Source organism: Argiope bruennichi, chromosome X2, assembly GCF_947563725.1.
Source record: "Argiope bruennichi chromosome X2, qqArgBrue1.1, whole genome shotgun sequence".
NCBI lineage: Eukaryota > Metazoa > Arthropoda > Arachnida > Araneae > Araneidae > Argiope > Argiope bruennichi.
Genome location: NC_079163.1, coordinates 21715129 through 21736098, shown reverse-complemented (window position 1 = coordinate 21736098; position 20970 = coordinate 21715129). Strand labels below are relative to the sequence as shown.

General features: G+C 29.4%; 1 protein-coding gene across 3 annotated transcripts in view; it reads right to left on the bottom strand.

The window, feature by feature from the left end:
- Positions 1-20970, bottom strand: part of LOC129960246 (Kv channel-interacting protein 1-like) — a 294480-nt gene that overhangs the window by 215709 nt on the left and 57801 nt on the right. For 2 of the 3 annotated variants that reach the window (XM_056073513.1, XM_056073514.1), the window contains exon 2: positions 2919-3020. The exons of the other annotated variant lie outside the window; for it this stretch is intronic. In XM_056073513.1, coding sequence (XP_055929488.1) covers positions 2919-3020 — 102 coding nt within the window. The remainder of the gene's footprint in view (positions 1-2918; positions 3021-20970) is intronic. 3 annotated transcript variants of the gene reach the window in all.

Below are 20970 nucleotides of genomic sequence, written 5' to 3'. Positions count from 1 at the left end.
TAGAACGTTTCGCAGTAATTTCCAAACACACAAGGGTGAAATAAATTAAGAATCACATGTTTAATATATGAAGTTATTTTTTTATTTAAAATTTCAAATATACAACATCTATTCGTATAAAAGTTTTGAAAAATACCCTATTTTTTGAAGACCGCGAAGAATATATAAAACCCTGATTTATTTCACACAAAAAATAAAAAAAGAACAAATTATGCAAAGAAGGGTTAAGTAAATAAAGAAAAATCTGTAATATTTTTCAGAAAAAAAAAATCATTATTTTCTTTTTAAGCATTTCGTTAATGAATGAAATTGATTTTCAATTTTTTACATCATATATTTTTCCCATTTGCTATATATCATTTAAAGATCCTTTTTCCTTACTCAAATATTTAACAGGAGCCGAATTATTTTTATTCCCCTGAATATTTCACCCTGAACAATGGATGCATGACGAAATTATTCCCGTGGTTTGATAAATCAAGTAATCACGGCTATTATCCATCGCGGCAGACCCCGTTTTCTAAGTAATGCTTGAATGCAAGTGAATGCCCTAGGATGGAAAAAAGTCAATTATCAAGAGCTCTGAAATTCCATTTAAAGCTAATGGCATTTAACGCTGAATATTTCATTTCGAAAAAATAGTTGTTCCAAGTACGAGGTACGCGTAAGGTTGCCAAGTAACCCTGGCCACCGTTTTGTTGACTTAACGTTACACTTGAATCCACTAGACAAGTGCCTGTTGTTGGAACGATTCGCTTTGAAGAACACAGACGACTTTCATGGCACATGATAAAATTATTAATAAAAAAGTCTGTACTTCAAAGACAATCTCTATTTGTAATAATGTCGGTATTTAAGGAATTTTTACATTAAGCTAATTTTGCTAAGTTTTTATTTAGGTGTAGGATGAAAATGGATTTGTTCCATTAATTATGGAAATGAAAATGGAGATAATTAACGAATCGATACGAATTTTAATTTTAAATTTATAAATATTTCTCTCATTTTTTTATGCGTGTGTCTAATATTCTCAAATGGGGGTTTATAATCTACTTAAATGTATTCTGTTATTGAATAGCTGCGGCAATTAAATAATATTTGTTCACACTTTTTGGAATAAATAAACTTTTATTCCATTAATTAGAGAAAATGAAAGTTGAATGGTTTCATTTCTTTAATTTTTTGTTTGTTTAAGTCTTTTAATGTAAGTTAATGATCTAAAAATTTATATCATTAGTAAACAGCTGCATTTTAAAATTAATATTAAGTATTTCTCTGGCATAATAGAATAAAAACAAGCATACTATAACAAAAAAATCTATTTCAAATCGGGCAGTTCTTATTTCTATTTAATTTGTTTTAACATAATTAAAATATTAACGAATAATCAGATTTGATTTTTTGAAACTTTTCTGAGGCAATATTTTGTAAATAATATTCTAGATTTTGAGCTTATACAACAGGTACATTGATATATGTCACCCAGAACTCATCATGGTTAGTGCCAGAAAACAAAAATTGAGAAAATCAATGTACTTAATATTATATTAACTATTAATTAATACATAATAATTATAATTAATATATACTGACCTCTAAAAACGAAACAAAGAATTAATCCTTTAACAACCTGATATGATATTATTACTTAAGTTAAAATTTACAAAAAACAAAAGATATAAAAAAATGTACTTAACGGCTTTGATTTTATGAGCGGTTCATATACTGATTTTGAAAACAAAGGTATTTCATGTCATTGTTGACTATGGATTATTTTTTGCAAATTTAAATGACATTTTATCAGCAATTGCTCAAGACAATTCCGAAATTCACATTTTAAACTCCCATTTTAAAAAATATAAATCGAGAAGAAATAAGTATAATTTATTTTTACAATTGAACTAAATTGAATCTCAAGTTCGCTGAATCTCTTCTATTTCCAATTAATTTTTTTAAAATTTATGACAACTTAATCAGAGACTTATGTTAGAGATGCTTCTTAGAAATCGAAAGCAGATTCATTTGTTTTCGTAATCTACTTTTACCTATGCTTTATCTTCCTAGTTATAGAATTAAAATTTCATTGATGCAAAAATTATAGCTGTAAGCACTCTTTTATGCATTTTAAATGATAGTTGTGTTTGAAAATATATAATAGCTTGCTTATTGTAAAAGAATAAATTTGTAAAGATAACTCGACATGCTTGGTATGCATTCCAGAGAAAAAAAATTATAAATTACCTTGTTACTATAAAAAGGAATAAATTTGAATTGAATACTGATATATTTGACATAGGTAATAAATAAAATCAATTCTTTTTATCCAGTTTTATTTAACTCGAATTATTTCATGCATGGTTAATTAATATTCTGAAATTTTGAATATTTGTGAACTATCAATAACTATACAATGCTTCAAAATCTTCAGAACTTAATTATGTATTAATTTATTAATTGTATTGAATTGTGATTCTATTCGCGTGATGCCATCTGATAGGGAATTAGAGCAATTATCAAGCATTATGAATTAAAGCCAAAAAATATTGCAAATAATTAAAATCATAAGTTTTCAACTTTCTAGCATGTTTAGTAGGAATTTTTTTTAATGAAATGTGCTTTAATTTTTTTTCTTACTAAATTTATTTATATTTGTAATGAAAATCCAGATGCGAATTTTTGAGCTGCTGAAATTTCTAAAGTTAATCTGAATGATTTATCAGATTAACGCCCTAATTTTAAGACAGCATGAAAACTAGTAAGGAAATTGAAGCTGATATTTAATTCAGGAGGCCACTATCCACTTTTTTAACGCAGATGTAGTAATTAATTAAGCCTTAATTAGTTAGAGAATCGTTAAAAAAGCGATAATTAAGAAAGCGAAGCAAATAAAAAAATCATTAATTACAGCTTATACTTACCAGCACTAAGTTGTATCGTTTCTTGAATATGTTTGCTATCTCTTAACGGAGGGGCTAATCTATTTGCAAATAAAATATCAGATCCGAGAACATGGCCATCTCCTGAAATATGAAATGAAAGTCATCTCTTTTGCTATTTCTTGCATTTTACTTTACTTATTATATAGTACACAATTTTAAAATAGCTGTTTTAGATAATTAACTGTTTTTAATTATATGTTTTGTCAAGAAACGCAAAATAAAAACAATTTTTCGTTAAAACCAATTTTCATTCTTTTTTTTTTTTTTTTGCATATTAACCCACTGAACACTTGGAACAAGGGCATTTGCTTTTTGTATTTGTAATGTTCAATTCAGAAATTATATAATGAAATGCATTTAGTGCCACAGAAATACCGTGTCTTCTCATACTTGACATCGAGTTTTGCTTGTTGGAATTTTATGCACATATCTTATCCTTTTTTTCTTCTATTTAAAACTTTATTGACTTATTATTATTATTCATTCTGCTTAATATTATGTCTATTTCTAGATTTCGATTGACAATTTTTGCTGAATTCATAGGACAGCTGCAAAATGGTTCGATAACTTAAATGTGCATCTGACCTTTCATTTCATATTCTGGAATATTTCCATTTGTAAGCAGCTAAATGGTACGGAAAACATTCTGTATAATGTTAAATATTATTAAAAATCACAACGTTTGAAGATGAAATTAGCATAATAAAGATCAAAAGGCAGCTTATTCGAAACAAACTCATTTCAAGTGCTGAACAGCTGTAAACAGCGTAATCATTCAATCCAGGATTAACTTCACTGGTGATCGAGGAATTAACACTAGAATAATTGTCATCTATTTCTACCGTCAGTTTGACAGGCATTCAAGAAAAACTTAATACTACTAATTTATTTAACATTTAAGCTAATAAAATAAATGGATACATACAATTAAAAAAATTTTTGTATAATTTTTTATCCTTGGTGATAAACTATAAGAAGACCATAAAATAACTTCCCTCGTTCGAAGCATCTGTAGCTAAAATTAATGATGGAAATGAAACCAAACTTCATGTACAAACTGTAAACGGCCTGGAAAGACGAATTTTCCAAAAAAAAAAAAAAAAAAAAAGTCACCAATAAGCGAGGTTATGACTTCGAAAGAAAGAAAGCGGGTCATAATGAACATAGAAAATGAATTATAAAAAATATCATTAACGTGCGAGTATATTTGGCAACAACAAATATTCCGATTCATTGTAGAATTAGATGCTAGCAGAACACGTCTATATTTAGTTTATATCCCCTTATTTTATCTCATTAATCTCCGTGTGAATCGTCTGTGATTCACAACCATCTAATTAGATATTCTCTTCTCTACTGTAATTTAGAGACAATAAAGAAGTAAGTATCTTATTAAATGTAGCCAGAATCACAGTAATTAAATAAACTTTTAATTGTTATTTAATATATTTATCACATATGTTTTTAACATTTTAAACTCATTTTCAAACATGATTTTTAGAAATTCCCGTGATAGTATCCATCAGTTATTGGACTTGTAAAAAAATTCTTTTTCTTTTTTTAATTACATCAGGAAAATTTAAAATTAAAAATTTAAACAGATGATAAAAAACAAAAGCGACATTGTCATCCAGAGAAATCAAACGATGACTTTTGAATGCAATCTACTTAAAACAAATGATAGTGAAATATTTCTTGGCAACCACTGGAAGTTTAAAACAAATAAAGAAAAAGAAAGCAAACAAATAAACAAAACGTTGGAAGAAAAAGAATAAATGTTACCAGGTATACAGAAAATGTTTTGACATCAGATTTTTTCAACAAAAGTTCGAGTCATAATGATAGAAAGAAAGTGAATAATGGATAAAATTCATTTTTAGCAGGAATTTCTGACAGAACCTGACACATAAAAAATTTGCACAGAGTTCAATAAAAATGCTGGTATATTGTACATATTTCATAAGAAAAAAAATTTAAAAAAAAGCAAGAAAGGATTTCAATTTTCTATAACTGCTATGCATTAAGGTTGATAAATGGTATAAGATTAGAAAAGAATTTCCGCTCATAGTGTCTCATTTTTCAATATATTATTTACAGAAATATAATTTATTACAATGATATGTTTTGCGATTAAAGCCTTTAGATCTAGTTATTATCATTTAAAATTGAAAAGATATTTTTGTTTTTCTAAAAAAATCTTATAAAATTTCCTTTTTTAATTAATTAACTCTTTCAATTTTCTTAGAAATTCAGATACACAGTATCTGAATTCTACAGTTGATTGCCTCAATTAATGGGATGAGAATTCATATAAGTAAGCAGGTTCTCACTTCCTTGTTGGATTAATGGTGTATGATAGAATTGCCATTACTCAGTTGAAGGACCATATCTCTGTGTTAGAGGTGTACATATAGAACCCTTTAAAATGGAAGATATTTTGAATTCATCGCAATGCCCATTTTAAATTTCGTGGTGACTCAGTTGAACGCATTGACATGGCAGGTATACCTTCTTTGTCGTTATGGTGTACAATATTCTATTCTACCACGTGTACGTGTATACGTGTACGTGTATACGTGTACGTGTACGTGTATAAGAAGTTTCGAATAATTAAGCAGATTCTAGCTTCCCTTAAAGATGCAGCAATAGTGCATAGTTGTGTTGGATACATTTCGATGGGGGGACTTGCCTTCTACAGGAAGGATTGATACATGGACCTGTTATAAGTCTAATTCTGGACTTGGATGCCTGGGCAGGGCAGGGGTAGTTACTTATCGTTAAACAATATTTGAATTTTAATTTTAAACTATGAAAAACAAAAATGTGAAGGAAAGTGAGAGATTTAATACTAAAATGACAAATGATTTTGATTTTACAATCCTGACAGAATATTGTTCTCAATGACCTTAAGAAGTATTACTGTGATTATATGGATGAGAAAACGCAAGAAAATCGGGCTTTTTGGGTAACTGCTAACGAAACAATAATAGAAAATTTATGCACGCTTCAGAAATTAAATTAATCAAATTTATGCACGCCTGTTTCTTTCTTGTGTTTACTTATTTAAAAAAACAATTAAATATTGTTAAAGTGAACAATAGCGAAAAATAAATAAATAAAATAAATGAGCATATGCACAAATGTATACATGTTACAATAAATGTGATTAATGATTAGTTAATTGGTTCAAAGAATTTTTCTCAGTATGAATTACATTAAAGTATTGCAAAGTAAATTTGTCACTTAAATCATACAAACATTAAACTTCGCTTGAATTTGAAGAAAAGAAATTTAATTATTGTAAAAGAACAATTATTTTGGGTATAAAAATGATATATTTATTTTCAATTTTCATCATAGCATAATTTATCATTACAAAATCGTTAGATTAAAGTAAAAGGGAGACACTTTAGAGCTTATTAGTTTATACAAAAACATATAAATAGGTCATTATTATATAGATTAGGGATTTTCCACTTGTCTGTATTACATTAAGAATGTGTACATTGATTTGGAATACTTTTGTACAATTTTGGTAATTATAAAATTAAAATTTTCTGTCTATGTTTTTTAACAATATGCTTATGAAATTTCTTGAATTTGTAAAAATAAATGTATTCTGTTTATTTATGATTGAAATAAAGATAATGCAAAATTGATGATAATTATTTTATTTTCCTTAATTTTTGAATTTGATAAATATATTTCACTCACATTTGTTGTTTTATAACAATTAAACAAGCAAAATGTGAAACTTTAAGTTTTGCTATAAATAGCAAATTGGTTTCAGCAGATTTTAAAAACTTATTTTATGTTTGTTAAAATGCAAATTTGAAATCAAATTTTCTTTTATTTCTTGGCTTATTAGAATTTTAAAATTTTGAATACTTTTTTATCGATTATGATACATAATCTTAATATAGAGATTTTAATTATCTATGAATATATTAATGCAATTAAATATTAATAATATTAATAATTAATAGTATTAATAATTAATAATATTAATAATTAATAATATTAATAATATATTAATTTAATCTCGATTCCATACGTGGGGCGTCATTTGTTAGTTAATATGAGAAAAAAAATTGATTTCAAGATAATTCAATTTCAATAATATTAATAAATTCAAGGTTAAAAAGTATAAAATAAGTAAAATTTTAAATACTCTACGTTTCAGTACATTAATAAATGTGTGTTTTTAAAATTTTTTTTATTAATATTATATTTCCCGTTATGAAAATAATCTGAAAGTGATATCTTTTATTCTTCAGAAAACTCATATTAGTTTATTAAAAATCTATATTTATAATAACTATATTTATCATGCCATTTCGACCATAGGAATAAATTCACAAAGTTTTTCTAGCGTTGTTGGAAGAAAAATTATGGCATGAATATGGAGACATTAATTATTCTGTGGCTAATCAATGAGTAGTAATAATTGACGTTATCGAAAAAGAAACCATTAAGTTTAAAAATAATTCGCAATACATTTATATGCAGGCACAAAATTTAATTTTTTTCCCCTGAAAATTGAACGTTTTGGTTTTTTCATTCAGTTATCATAAGCTTTCAGAAATAATTCTTCCATTTCGTAGGACTAATTAAATGCTTTTTATGCATAAAACCAGCAATTTAAGTCGCATTTAACATGACCGAAAATCATTAAAACATATTATAAGAATTTTAATTGGCAGTAGTTAAGAAGTATGGTGTTTTTTTTTTTTTTTTGCAGTAGGTACCGATTTTAATTGGGTAGACATAAAAATTTCTGGTAAATTATATTTAATTCACTCATTCGTTTTCAGAGAAACATATCAAGCTCATTTTTTTAATTAATTCAGATCCTATATCAAATTCTCAAAAAATAATGAAGCAATTTATCATTTTTTTTCTATAATTAATTTTTTCCAGATTTTAATTAAAGAAAACAAGCATCAAGTTTCAAAATAAAAAGGAAGCTATAAAAAAATGATACCAGTATAACATATTAAAAAAAAACTACGTTTGGACATCACAGAGATGAAATATATCCGAAATTGCATTTTCCAGAATTAAATGAAACGATATTTCTTGCCGAAGTAATAAAATAAGTATTTCTGCTTCTTAGAATTTAGATTAAATTTTGTGCAAGAAATGAAAGACCTGCAATATGAAATAAAAGAAGCGAAGGAGTAAATAAGCAATTCCCACGAAATTGTGGGAAATGTGTAGGTTAGAAACAAAGATATTCATTTCACACACCATTTCTTTCTTTTTTATTGATCAGAGTTCCTCTTGGAATGAAAGGAAACAGAAATCTCTTCGTGTAGCAAGGCGAATAAAGAGACTCGGATAAAGGGGGAGGACATTTGTCTTTCCCATCATAAATCGGGTGGGTGATGAATGACTGATCGAAACGGGATTCTTCTTGCACGCTATCACAGGTTGAGCGTGTGGGCCTTAACAACTACTTTCTCCCTCAATACTAGTCGTGGCGCAAAGATAGAGATTCTTTTATGATCATGGCATAAAAACTCGAGTTTGTGATCTAGAACATTTTTTTATCTATTTGTAGATCACAGCAGTTTAGTAAGTAGTTTATGTTCCAGAGAATGTAAGACAATTATTGGAACAGCGGGGTATCTGAATTTATAAATACAACGACAAACAATGTTCTTTCCTTTTGATCGGTAAGGTTATTTGTTTTACCAATCATAAATCATGTGGGTGATGAATGTGAAATCGAAATGGGATACTTCTAGTATGATATCATAGGTTGCGCTTATGATCCTAAACAACTATTTTCTTTCTGTACCTACGATCTTTTTCAATACTAGTTGCAGTACAACAATAGAACTTTTATATAAAAAAACACCTCGAGATTTAGTTCCAAAAATAAGTAGTTATCTTTTTGCTTAGATCTGAAACTCAAAGTAGTTTGTGATCCAGAGAATGCAAGATAATTATTGGAGCAGCGGGATATCTGAATTTATAAACATAACGACAAACATTTAATTAAAATTACATTAAACATGTAATTCTAATTCATGTTCTTCGTTATACATCATAAATCGAGTGGATGGTGAATGGCAGATCGAAATAGGATACTTCTTGTATGATATCATAGATTATGATACTAAACAACTATTTTCTTTCTGTACCTGCGATCTTTTTCAATACAAGTCGCAGTACGACGTTAGAACTTTTATAAAAAAAAATCTTGAGATTTTATTCCAAAACGAAGTAGTTATCTATTTTCTTAGATCTGAAACTCGAAGTAGTTTGTGATCCAGAGAGTGCAAGATAATTATTGGAGCATAGGGGTATCTGAATTTATAAACATAACGACAAACATTAAATTAGAATTATATTAAACAATGTTCCTCGTTACCCATCATAAATAGAGTGGATGATGAATGGCAGATCGAAATAGGATACTTCAAATATGATATTATAGGTCGTGCATATGATCCTAAATAACTATTTTCTTTTTGTATCTACGATCTTTTTCAGAACTAGTCATAGTGCAACGATAGAAATTTTGCCTTGATCATGGCATAAAAACTCGAGTTTGTGTTCCAAAAGATTTTTATCTATTTTCTTAAGTCACAAGCTCGAAGTGGTTTGTGATCCAGAGAGTGCAAGATAATTATTGGAGCATAGGGGTATCTGAATTTATAAACATAACGACAAACATTAAATTAGAATTATATTAAACAATGTTCCTCGTTACCCATCATAAATAGAGTGGATGATGAATGGCAGATCGAAATAGGATACTTCAAATATGATATTATAGGTCGTGCATATGATCCTAAATAACTATTTTCTTTTTGTATCTACGATCTTTTTCAGAACTAGTCATAGTGCAACGATAGAAATTTTGCCTTGATCATGGCATAAAAACTCGAGTTTGTGTTCCAAAAGATTTTTATCTATTTTCTTAAGTCACAAGCTCGAAGTGGTTTGTGATCCAGAGAGTGCAAGATAATTATTGGAGCATAGGGGTATCTGAATTTATAAACATAACGACAAACATTAAATTAGAATTATATTAAACAATGTTCCTCGTTACCCATCATAAATAGAGTGGATGATGAATGGCAGATCGAAATAGGATACTTCAAATATGATATTATAGGTCGTGCATATGATCCTAAATAACTATTTTCTTTTTGTATCTACGATCTTTTTCAGAACTATTCATAGTGCAACGATAGAAATTTTGCCTTGATCATGGCATAAAAACTCGAGTTTGTGTTCCAAAAGATTTTTATCTATTTTCTTAAGCACAAGCTCGAAGTGGTTTGTGATCCAGAGAGTGCAAGATAATTATTGGAGCATAGGGGTATCTGAATTTATAAACATAACGACAAACATTAAATTAGAATTATATTAAACAATGTTCCTCGTTACCCATCATAACTAGAGTGGATGATGAATGGCAGATCGAAATAGGATACTTCAAATATGATATTATAGGTCGTGCATATGATCCTAAATAACTATTTTCTTTTTGTATCTACGATCTTTTTCAGAACTAGTCATAGTGCAACGATAGAAATTTTGCCTTGATCATGGCATAAAAACTCGAGTTTGTGTTCCAAAAGATTTTTATCTATTTTCTTAAGTCACAAGCTCGAAGTGGTTTGTGATCCAGAGAGCGTAAGACAATTCTTGGAACAGCGGGATATCTGAATTTATATACAACGACAAACATTATATTAGAATTATGCCAAACAATGTTCTTCTTTTGATCGTTAATGTTATTTCTCTTACCCATCATAAATCGAATGGATGATAAATGGCAGATCGAAATGCAGTACTTCTTGTATGAAATCATAGATTCTGCCTATGATCCTAAGCATTTATTTTCCTTCTAAAGAAATCGGTGATATTTTTCAATACTAATGGTAACACAATGATAGAAATTTTACATTGATCATGGTATAAAAACTGAAGATATTGTTCCAAGACATTTTTTTATCTATTTATTCACGCCTATTCAAGGAATGTGAAAAAATTACTGAGGCAATGGGGTATCTCAATTTATAAATATAATAATAAACATTATATCATAAATCCATTTATCTATATTTTTCGTTTGATCTTTGAGGTCTTATTCCACATAAATCAAACATGTGATGAATGCAAATTGAAATAATCTACTTTTTGTATATTATCACAGGTTACGTGTGTGGTGCTCATGATTTTTTTTTTTTTTTTTTTTTTTTTTTTTTTTGCATTTGCGATCGTTTTCAATACAACTCATAGTGCAAGGATGCCATTTTTTCTGCATTAATAGCAGTAAAATTTAATGTTCTGTCTCGAAACTATCTTATTTATATACGCCAAACCAGAAATCATAGAACAATTATTGGAAGGGTGAAAATTTTCAATTTATAAACACAGTTACAAATGTTGGAATAATTCAGCATTTTACATTTGGAGGAATGGTGAAATCAATTTTTTCCCTCTACCAGGAACCATCTATGGTATTGAAATGTGCTGATTTTCATAATGAAAAAATCATTTTCTCTCTTTTTCTATTTAATTATTTATTTACTTTTTGTTTCAATTATTATTTAAATTTCAATAATTATTATGCACTTATATACTTTCAAGACGCTATCACCTTACTTTATAATGTCATTGTCAAGACATTTTTTTCCCTCCCATTCTATAGTAATGGCCAGAGGTTAATTAGCTATGAGTTCGCATACTCTCTCTACCCTCCTGTGTATCCGCAGACACATTGAAATCAAATTCCATTAATCCCTTGCAATTCGATTTGAATTGAATGAATCACTACATAATTAATTATTCATTAATCACTACTCATTTATTTTGAATTAGTCACTGCATAATATATGGTGTTAGGACGGAAGGAATTTTTATTAATTTTATTTTTCCAAATTTTATAAATTTTATGCATGTTTAAACATACCAGCATACTTTAAACTGCATGACGATTATAGCTCGCAGCTGCATATATAGTCATTAAAAGCTCATGACGAAACAAACTCGTCATTGCAGTGGAAGGGGTTAAATTATTTAGTGTATTGATAATTAAATTCCAAAAATATTAAAATCGTGTATTGTCGCCGAAAACCGATAAATGAACAAAATTTCAAAATTATGGACCATCAGCAAAGGAGTGAATAATCGATTAAAAAATTCAATTTTTCCAAACTCATATTGTCTTAAACAGAAGAGTGTAAAAATAAATAAGATTACAAATTATTGAAAAAAGTGAGGAGTACTTTAAGAAACAAGGTCAACGAAAGCATTTTAGAAACATTAAAATCTCAGAAAGTTACATAGTTATTTAAAAAATTGAATTAGCTTCTATTAAACGATGCAAATAAAAATGCTAATATGACGTAAAAAAATATTTAACATGTCATTTCAATCCACCCTACTAGTGAAAAGTAATGAAACGGAAATTAAATTCTGTCAGAAAACTAATTAAAGGAGATTGAAATAATTGGAAGTAATAAATTATTCAAATGTATCGATACATTTATTTGAACAATAATGAAATATGGTGTGATGCTTTCTAGAAATCAAAATAGAAACGATTTAAAGCAAGTCCTGAAGGAAAAAAAAAGATTAATCGGACATAAAATATGAGCAGCGAGGTAAAGATATGATTAAAATTAAAGAATGATCAAGTCTGAACCATTATTATGTTAGGTCATTGTTCAATCCTATTTTTCACAACTGCAGTTTTTTCTGGCAAAAATAGAATTATAAGATTTATAAATTACAGATACTGATTATTCGAGTTCATTGACATTAGTCGAGTTCGTTGCATAAAAAGTTAATCTGATTGGCTCAATCCGTCAAAGGATCAGATTATTTTATGATTTTCTTTGCTGTCTATCATAAATTTCTTCGAAAAGGACAATGAAAAATCAAATAGGTCATGCAATGAGATTTTGGAAGAACCCTTACCCTTTTTAGGAGGAATTGACCTATTCATGATTCAACAGAAAAAGCGACAATGGATATCTTGGATATTTATTGTAGTAGACTGTATCTTGGATATTTATTCATGACTGAAAAGAAAAAACGACAATGGATATTTTGAACATTTCTTGAAGTAGAGTTTATCCTAAAGAAATTTATATTAATATATTCTATCTGCATGTGAAATTTTACATCAGGAAATAAGTCTTAACGAAGAAATAAGTTCTAACCTGAAAAATAACTCGATCAGAATGCTCTGAGATTTTGCTTGTTATAAGTTATATTAATACGTTAAGGATCAACTAGTTATACAATAAAAAGTTTTCTTGTTTCTCAGTTTATTGCAATCAAATCAATGTGAATTGATTTGCAATCAATTGAATTTGATTTGGTATTAATTGTAATGCTATCTACCCAATTTGATTTGCTATTAGTACAAATGAATCAATTTGATTTGATTTGCTAGATTATTGTTCCATTTTGAAATACAAGTACTTTGAGGAAGAATCTTGTAACTCTGAACCCTTTCAAAGTTGATTTGATTGTTTCAAATAATTTTCATAGCAAACTGAAACGAAGAAGTTTAGTCCGAAGAAGTTAGAGTTAATGCCTTGTGCATTCACATTTAATGCAGAGTTTTGAATGAATGTAGTTTCAAACAGTGATCTTCAAAACTCAATGTTATGCTAAGAACAATTTTAGGGTTCAAATTTATATTTCCTGAAATTAAAAGAACTTCAAAAGTATTCGTGAATCTGAATATTCAAAAAAGTACTTAAAATAGCACGTTCTTTCTAAATATGTTATTCTTAAGTTCTTTTACTGTACTATTGTTTTTACTGTTATAATTATTTACCGTTCTGATTTTCAACAGCTGGTGAACAATATATATTACTTATCTATCTATTATATATATATTATTCTCACAAAACAATTTGTCAAATATTTTCAATACGTATAAATATATTTATGATCCTTACCTACTGGCATTTCTGTAAGTTTCAAAAAGCAACTTGGTACTGTTCGTTTCAAAATCCCCAAACTATCCCTTTTTGGCGCTTGCACTTCGCTAAAGGGTGGCACGCAGAAAGATGAGCGGTTATTACGCCTCATAATTCCACAAATAATCCAAGTTAATCCTATTGCTAAATGTAAATATCTGACCCTTTCCTCTTTCTCCTCAACCCTTTTTTTGAAGAAATAAATGTCTCCTGACGCATGCGCGAAAGCGTAAATTGTTTTAGAATCCGAGAAGGAACAGTATCTTAATTAATTTTAAACTTTGGAACAGTTCCACATCCATTATCTATGCAAAACTTTATTTAGAATATAAGTCGATTCATTATGTCTTCAAGAAAATTTTGATTCAGTATGTCGGCATATTGTTTTTTTTCCCATTGTTATTTATAACAAACACATTCCAAAATTTCTTTATTGATAATTATTAGAAATCATTACAGTTTTCGGGTACTGAAACAAATCTCTATAGAAATTGGTTTGTGCTTCAGAATCATTAAAAACTTAAAAATGTTATCTTAAAAAAATTATCCAGTATCATTGCATGATTGATGAGCAAGAGGATGGAACGAAAATGGACTTAAAAAAAATTTTTTTTTAGATTTTAGTTTGGAAATAGTGCGGAAAAGTTGTCTTTTAAGTTTAAAAACAATATTTAAAAATTTGGTTGCAATATTACATTTTCTTGAGGAGCCGCAAAAAGCTTGAAATTTATAAAAAAAAACTGTTAAAATGGAAATTTTTAAAAATTGCCTTTAAAATTTTTTCTCAGATTTTAGTTTGGTAATAGAGAAGAAAAGTTAGCTTTTAGGTTCAAAAATAATTTTTAAAAAATCTGGTACTATTCAATAATATTTCGAGGCGCCGAAAAGAACTTAAAGCTTGTAAAAAAATTGAAAAATTATAAACTTTGATAAAATATTTTTATGAATTTGTCCTTCATATAATGTTACAAAAGATGTTTTTAAATACATATATAAGCATTACAATTGGAAAAAATTATCAATTACAAAATATAATAATAAATATTTTTTATGTCCAATTTTGCTTTTCTTACTTCTGTATCCTTAATGATTAAAAATGTTACAGCTGCAAAATATTTGTTTCTACTGCATTGCCACATTAAACAGTTTTTTAAATTAAATTTTGGCATATTTGCGCTTGAGTTAATTTTTGTTCTTATGCATTCTTCTCTTACGATTGAACCGCAGACATTTTGAGCCGAATGGGTCTCACATCTCTTTCCACTGCTTGCATGTGACAAGGAAGCCAGGAAAAGTCAATAACCGAATCCCCTATACTATTTGCTTCAGCTTCAGATACTTTCTGTATAAAGTTTTAACTTAATATTAAAACTTACAGGCACTTGGTAGTTTTATCGTTTCTTGTCTATTTGATGGATCTGGTTGGCTTACATGTTTTTGTAAGGATCACTGTTGTTCAGCGTTGTCATTACTGTCAGTAATTGTTTCTCATGCACTAGTATTTTTTGTCCGTTCTTGATTAAAATTAACTATTCTCTGAAGTTCTTTACCTTTTCTTGCTTCTTTCTTCCTCAAAGCGCTTGTGGTAGCAATATCAATATTACTATAGCCATTTTCCTGTTAGAGCATTGATCATTTAGAACCCTTTATTCCATAACTGACCCTTTATTTTACAAGTCAGCAATATGAAATAAACGTCTAGCTATTTCTCTAAATTCTGTGAGATTGAAATTAAACTTATCTGAACCTTTTCTGCTTTTAGACTTTAATAAATTCCTGTATTTGGCATGATAAGCTTTTATCATTTGTAAAATTCTTTTGCTAGAAGCAATGAGAATAGAACCTCTTGACCATATTTGTTATATGAAGAAAGCTAAAGTCTCATATATTTCGCTTACAGAAGAATCCTTCTCTGAAGGAATTTTGAGGTTATATCTAATATAACAGTAACACTAGATTCGTCAGTAGTGTGTTTAACTTCAAGAAAATCGCTAAATTTCCCAAAAATAGAACATTCTGATATTTGTCTTGCCTTCATTAATTTAGACTGAGCCATTTTTACTCACAGCAAAGCACACAAATACAATCTACCAAACCAGTTACGTTAATCAGTTATACAATAAACACTTCGGAGACGCCAACTTAACTGAATACGACAAAGCTGCTGATTTGAAACCAGCTCTGTCCTGGTCACCAGATGCAGACAAATCTCCGACTTATCTCAATAACAATAGCTTCGGTGACGATTCAATGCCATGCCAGTGCAGTAGTAAAACTGTTTTTATACTTTTATTCATATGACAATGCCTAATGAAAACTTTATTTCATAATCGAGGCAGGCAAAAATCCTTACAAAGTTGCAAAAAATGTGTTTAAAAAAATGTGAAACTTTAATGACCTTGCGGCACCACAAGATGTACTCTAATATTTTTTTAAATTTTTATTTATCTTATCTACACTGAAAGGCAACTTTTTCGCGCTATTACAAATTAAAAATCAAAAGTTGATTATTTCGTAAAAAAAACTTTAAAATATAGCAAACATTTCAATTTTATGAAACTTTAAACGTCCTTGCGGCGCCTAAAGACCTACTACAATATTTTTCATATTTATTATTCATTTTATCTACACAAACAGGCAACTTTTTCGCGCTATTACAAATTACAAATTGCTTTTTTCGTTCCCCCCAATGATGAATCTACCAAACATTAACAACTGAGAATCAGACTAATAAATAATAATACAGTGACTCCCGATTATCCGCGCCTGCCACACTAAGTGTTTTTTTTTTTTTTTTTTTTTTTTTTGCTTCCAAGCAAAGAGAAAATGCTTCCAAAGCAAGAAGCAAACACAAATAACTGATTTCTTCAAAAAGGTGCAGTTTTACAGTTATGCTTTGGTAATTATGTAATACATAATAGTATTAAAACAGTACATATGTATTAATTTTTCTGTGTATCCTTGACGCCTCTCGTAAGTACAAAGCACTTTTCTGTTTTCATTAACAAAATGCATTTTAGGTTAGTTTTGAGTAATATACTAAAATATTAAGCGTTAGTTAAACACTTCCTGCTGTTTATTTTACGTTTTATTGTACATAAAACGATTTTTCAAAGTTGGAATGACTGTTTTCTCTTTTGCTATACCCGTTTTTAGCTTTTTTCGGATTATCCGCGGCGGCCGCGCCACCCAATTCCGCGGATAATCGGGAGTGTACTGTAACTTAATTTTTGGAAAATTAAATCTAATATTACCAACACAAAATTTCTACAAAAATTATTCGAAAAAAGGTAATTTAAGACTTTTACTTCAAAAGAAATAATTAATTGATGTATTCATTAAATGGTCACACGGTTATTTAGGAAAGACTTAATGTTTTTCAATTATAATACGGTAAAGAGTATGAAATCGGAATGGTCTCATTAATATGTTTTGATTATTTCACCCAGCCTTAAAGTTTGTCGGAACTCTTTTGAACCCTTCCCCTCCTGTAATTATATTTAGTTGAATGATATCATACTATTATTTATTATTTCAAAACATTTCAGATTATCTTTAAAAAGAAATGTAATTTTTCGTGTTTATTTTAAACTACAGAGTAGGCAAAAAATAAGTTACCCACTTCAGAGGGTTCTAAAATGTGTTCTTTTGCTCCAAGTAAGATACGGTTTGAACTACAGATTATTCAGATAATGCGCTTCACATTTATTAATTAAAAAGTTTTAGTACAAAAATTCACCCATAGATGGCGCTGTAACGAAAATGGCATTTATTTGCATATATTGAAAATGTGAAACAATTTCTGTTACAGCGCATGTTATTACCCCTTTTCTTTGAATAACAAGAAGGTGGATTCTGCACGAACATTAGTTTTTTCTCTCTTCTTCAAGCCTACGTTGCAAGATAAAACGCTACTGTTGAAATTTTTCTACCAGAAGCAACACGATTGCAGCTCTAAAGGAATTTTGTCGTATGAAGCAAATACGAAGAGATCCAATGTCTCCAGATGGCCTACGCAAGATGATGCAGAAATTTAAAAAAAAACTGGGCAACTTGGTATTCTTCCAGGTAGAGGACGAAAAAAAAATCCCGTCTTCCAGCGTCGAAAATGTTGCCACCACGCTCGTGGAAGCCAGCAGTCAGTCGCCGCATAATAGTTTGAAATTGCCAGTGGTTTCCCGTGTTCTGGATTTGCGATTTCAACTGTACGAAAAATCATACGGCAGATTTTGTATTTTATTCCATACAAAATCAAGTCTATGCACCTGTTGCAGGACGGGGACTTAGAGGTTTGCACTTCAGTTCCTTGCTCCAATGGTGGTTGACAAAACATGTCCATGGAACATTCTGTGAAGTGATGAATCCCACTTTTGCCTCAATGGGCAAGTTAACCCCCACAACTGTCAAATTTGGGCAGAAGAAAACCCTCACGTTATCCAGGAACAACCCTTGCATCCTGAAAAAGTGACAGCATGGTGTGGTTTTACAGCTACCTTTATCATTGGATTGTATTTCTTTGAAGAGATAACTTCAAAGGGAAACCAAACTTGTTCCGTCACAGGACAATTGTACCAAGATATGCTGAGGGATTTTGTAATCCCAACTCTTCTACAGCGTGGATACCTTCAAGACATCATTTTCATGCGGTATGAAGCAGCACCTGATATTGATCGTCGTGTAAAGCGATTGTTAATACAGCATTTCACAGAAGCACGAGTTGTCAGCCGTCATTTCCCAATAGCATGGCCCCCTCGCTCACCGGACAGTACCCCTTATGACTTTTGGTTGTGGGGTTATTTGAAGGACAATATTTACCGTTCAAGTCCATCACCATATTCTTAATATTCCGGCAGACTCACTCCGGTCATCTATAGAAAATATGGTTCTCCGATTAGAGCATATTGTTGAAAATGAAGGAGGGCATATTGAGCATTTTTAATTTTACTTTATTTAACAATTATAAACCATATTTAATGGTTTTATGTGTATTACAAAGCCAACTAACGGTGATATCTTGTACTAATTTTTTATTTATGTAATAAATGTAAAGCGCATCATCTAAATAATCTTTAGTTTAAATTTTGATCAATATGTCCGTTTGGGTCAATAGAGCGCATTTTACAGCCCTCTGAAGTGGGTAACTTATTTCTGGCTAATCCTGTATTCATTTAGATTGATGTGTTTCTACAGAATATCGCACACACGAAGATAATGAAACAAACCGAATGGGTCCATAAAATTATAGTCTATCTTCTTCACGATAGACATGCATTTGTCAAGTCTGAAAAACAAATTGAAAAAACTGGAGAAATAGATTAATTCAAGGAAAGAATTCAAATCTGCTACAAAGAATTTTTTTTTAGATGTAAAAGATTTATTTTCTCCGGTGAACTGATACCAAATATATCTGGCATGAATTTGAAATAGGAGGCAACATATCAAGGAAATGGAGTCGAGATAAATTGCATAAGATTTGAGATCCGTTTCAATCCTCTCAAGAGAAAGATTCGTTTCCTTTTTATAAATTTTTTATATACTAAATTTGAAATATGTTTAGTTAGTCGGGCAAGAAAGGAAATAATTCCGCAGAATTTGTTAATATTAGGTAATATTTGTAACTATGTATTTTTATCTGCCCCGAAAGTTATTTTCTGTACACTTTTGATGTTGTATCTATGTTTTAAACTACTATACGCATTTTACCAATTGCAAGATATTTTATTTCTACAAGAAATTAAAAGCACTATTATTGCTCATTTTAATACCCCGAGACTAGCATCTTTCGAAGATTGTACTTTATTATGGGTTGGTAAGCTGAAAGCTAGCTGCTATTACGTCACTTAATTCCGCGACTAATCCGAGTTCACCTTATTACAAAATATAAACATCGCCTTTCCTCTCACCCCATTTTTGACGAAATAAACGCCTCCTGACGCATGCTTGGAAACGCGGAGAGTATCCGAACCCTAGAATGAACAGTAGTTGAAATATTTTTAGACTAAATTTTTCTGGTTTAATTTAAATAAATTGTAAATAGTTACCAACCGTAGGTAAATATTCTCAAACCATTGAATTACATGTTTCAGTAAAATTAGACAGTTTTTTCGACAAAGCACAAGTAATCCAAAATTTAACCGAATTTCAATTTCAGACTCTAAATTGATACCTATTTGTTAGAATTTCTGTACAGTTTCTCAGAGCAACGGTGGCCTGGTGGTAATGTATCAGCTTCGGAACCGGAGGGTTTCAGGTTCAAGACCAAATTCCACCGAAGAGCCGTCATGTAAGCGGGTCTGGTGCACGTTCAACATCTTGGTCAAACGTCTTCCCGCTGGTGTGGCGTGGTGTGGAGGGAGGGATACCAGCTCAGGTGGCGTCTTCATCATCAGACCGCGGTTCAAAATTAAGAGGTTCGTCCCAAAATAGCGCTAGTGTTGCTTTAAAACGGGACGTTAATATAATTAAAACTTTGTATTTTCTCTTCGGATTAAGGATGTTAATTTGAATGAAGTGGTTACATATTTTGATGTGCAGATTATTTATTTACTTAATAGAGAGGTCACCCCTTGTTTACTATTTCAGATCAAAGATCAGATTTCCTATCAAAAGGAAAATTCACTGTCTCAAAAATTAAAAAAAGTGTAAGAGAAAAGTGTAGACTCGGTTTTCAGATGACAAAAATTAACAAAAAAAAAACAAGAGACAAAAATTAACAAAGACATTGACATGAATCAGAGACAAAAATTAACAAAAGTGTAAAACTGTCTCAAAAATTAACAAAAGTGTAAGAGAAAAGTGTAGACCCGGTTTTCAGATGAACAACGTGTTTGCAGTTACGTAGTAGATAATACATTAATGCCTCTTAGAATTCTCGGATAAACATTTAAAATATTAAACATTAAATAAATAAACATTTAAAAATTAATATAGTCACATGTAATAATATAAACTATATATTGAACTATCTCATAAAGGTTAAACGAATGTTTACATAAATTTCTGTCTTTACTCTGAAACATTTTTTTTCAGTATCAACTTTCTGATCGTTCATATATTTGCAAGGAAGCTGA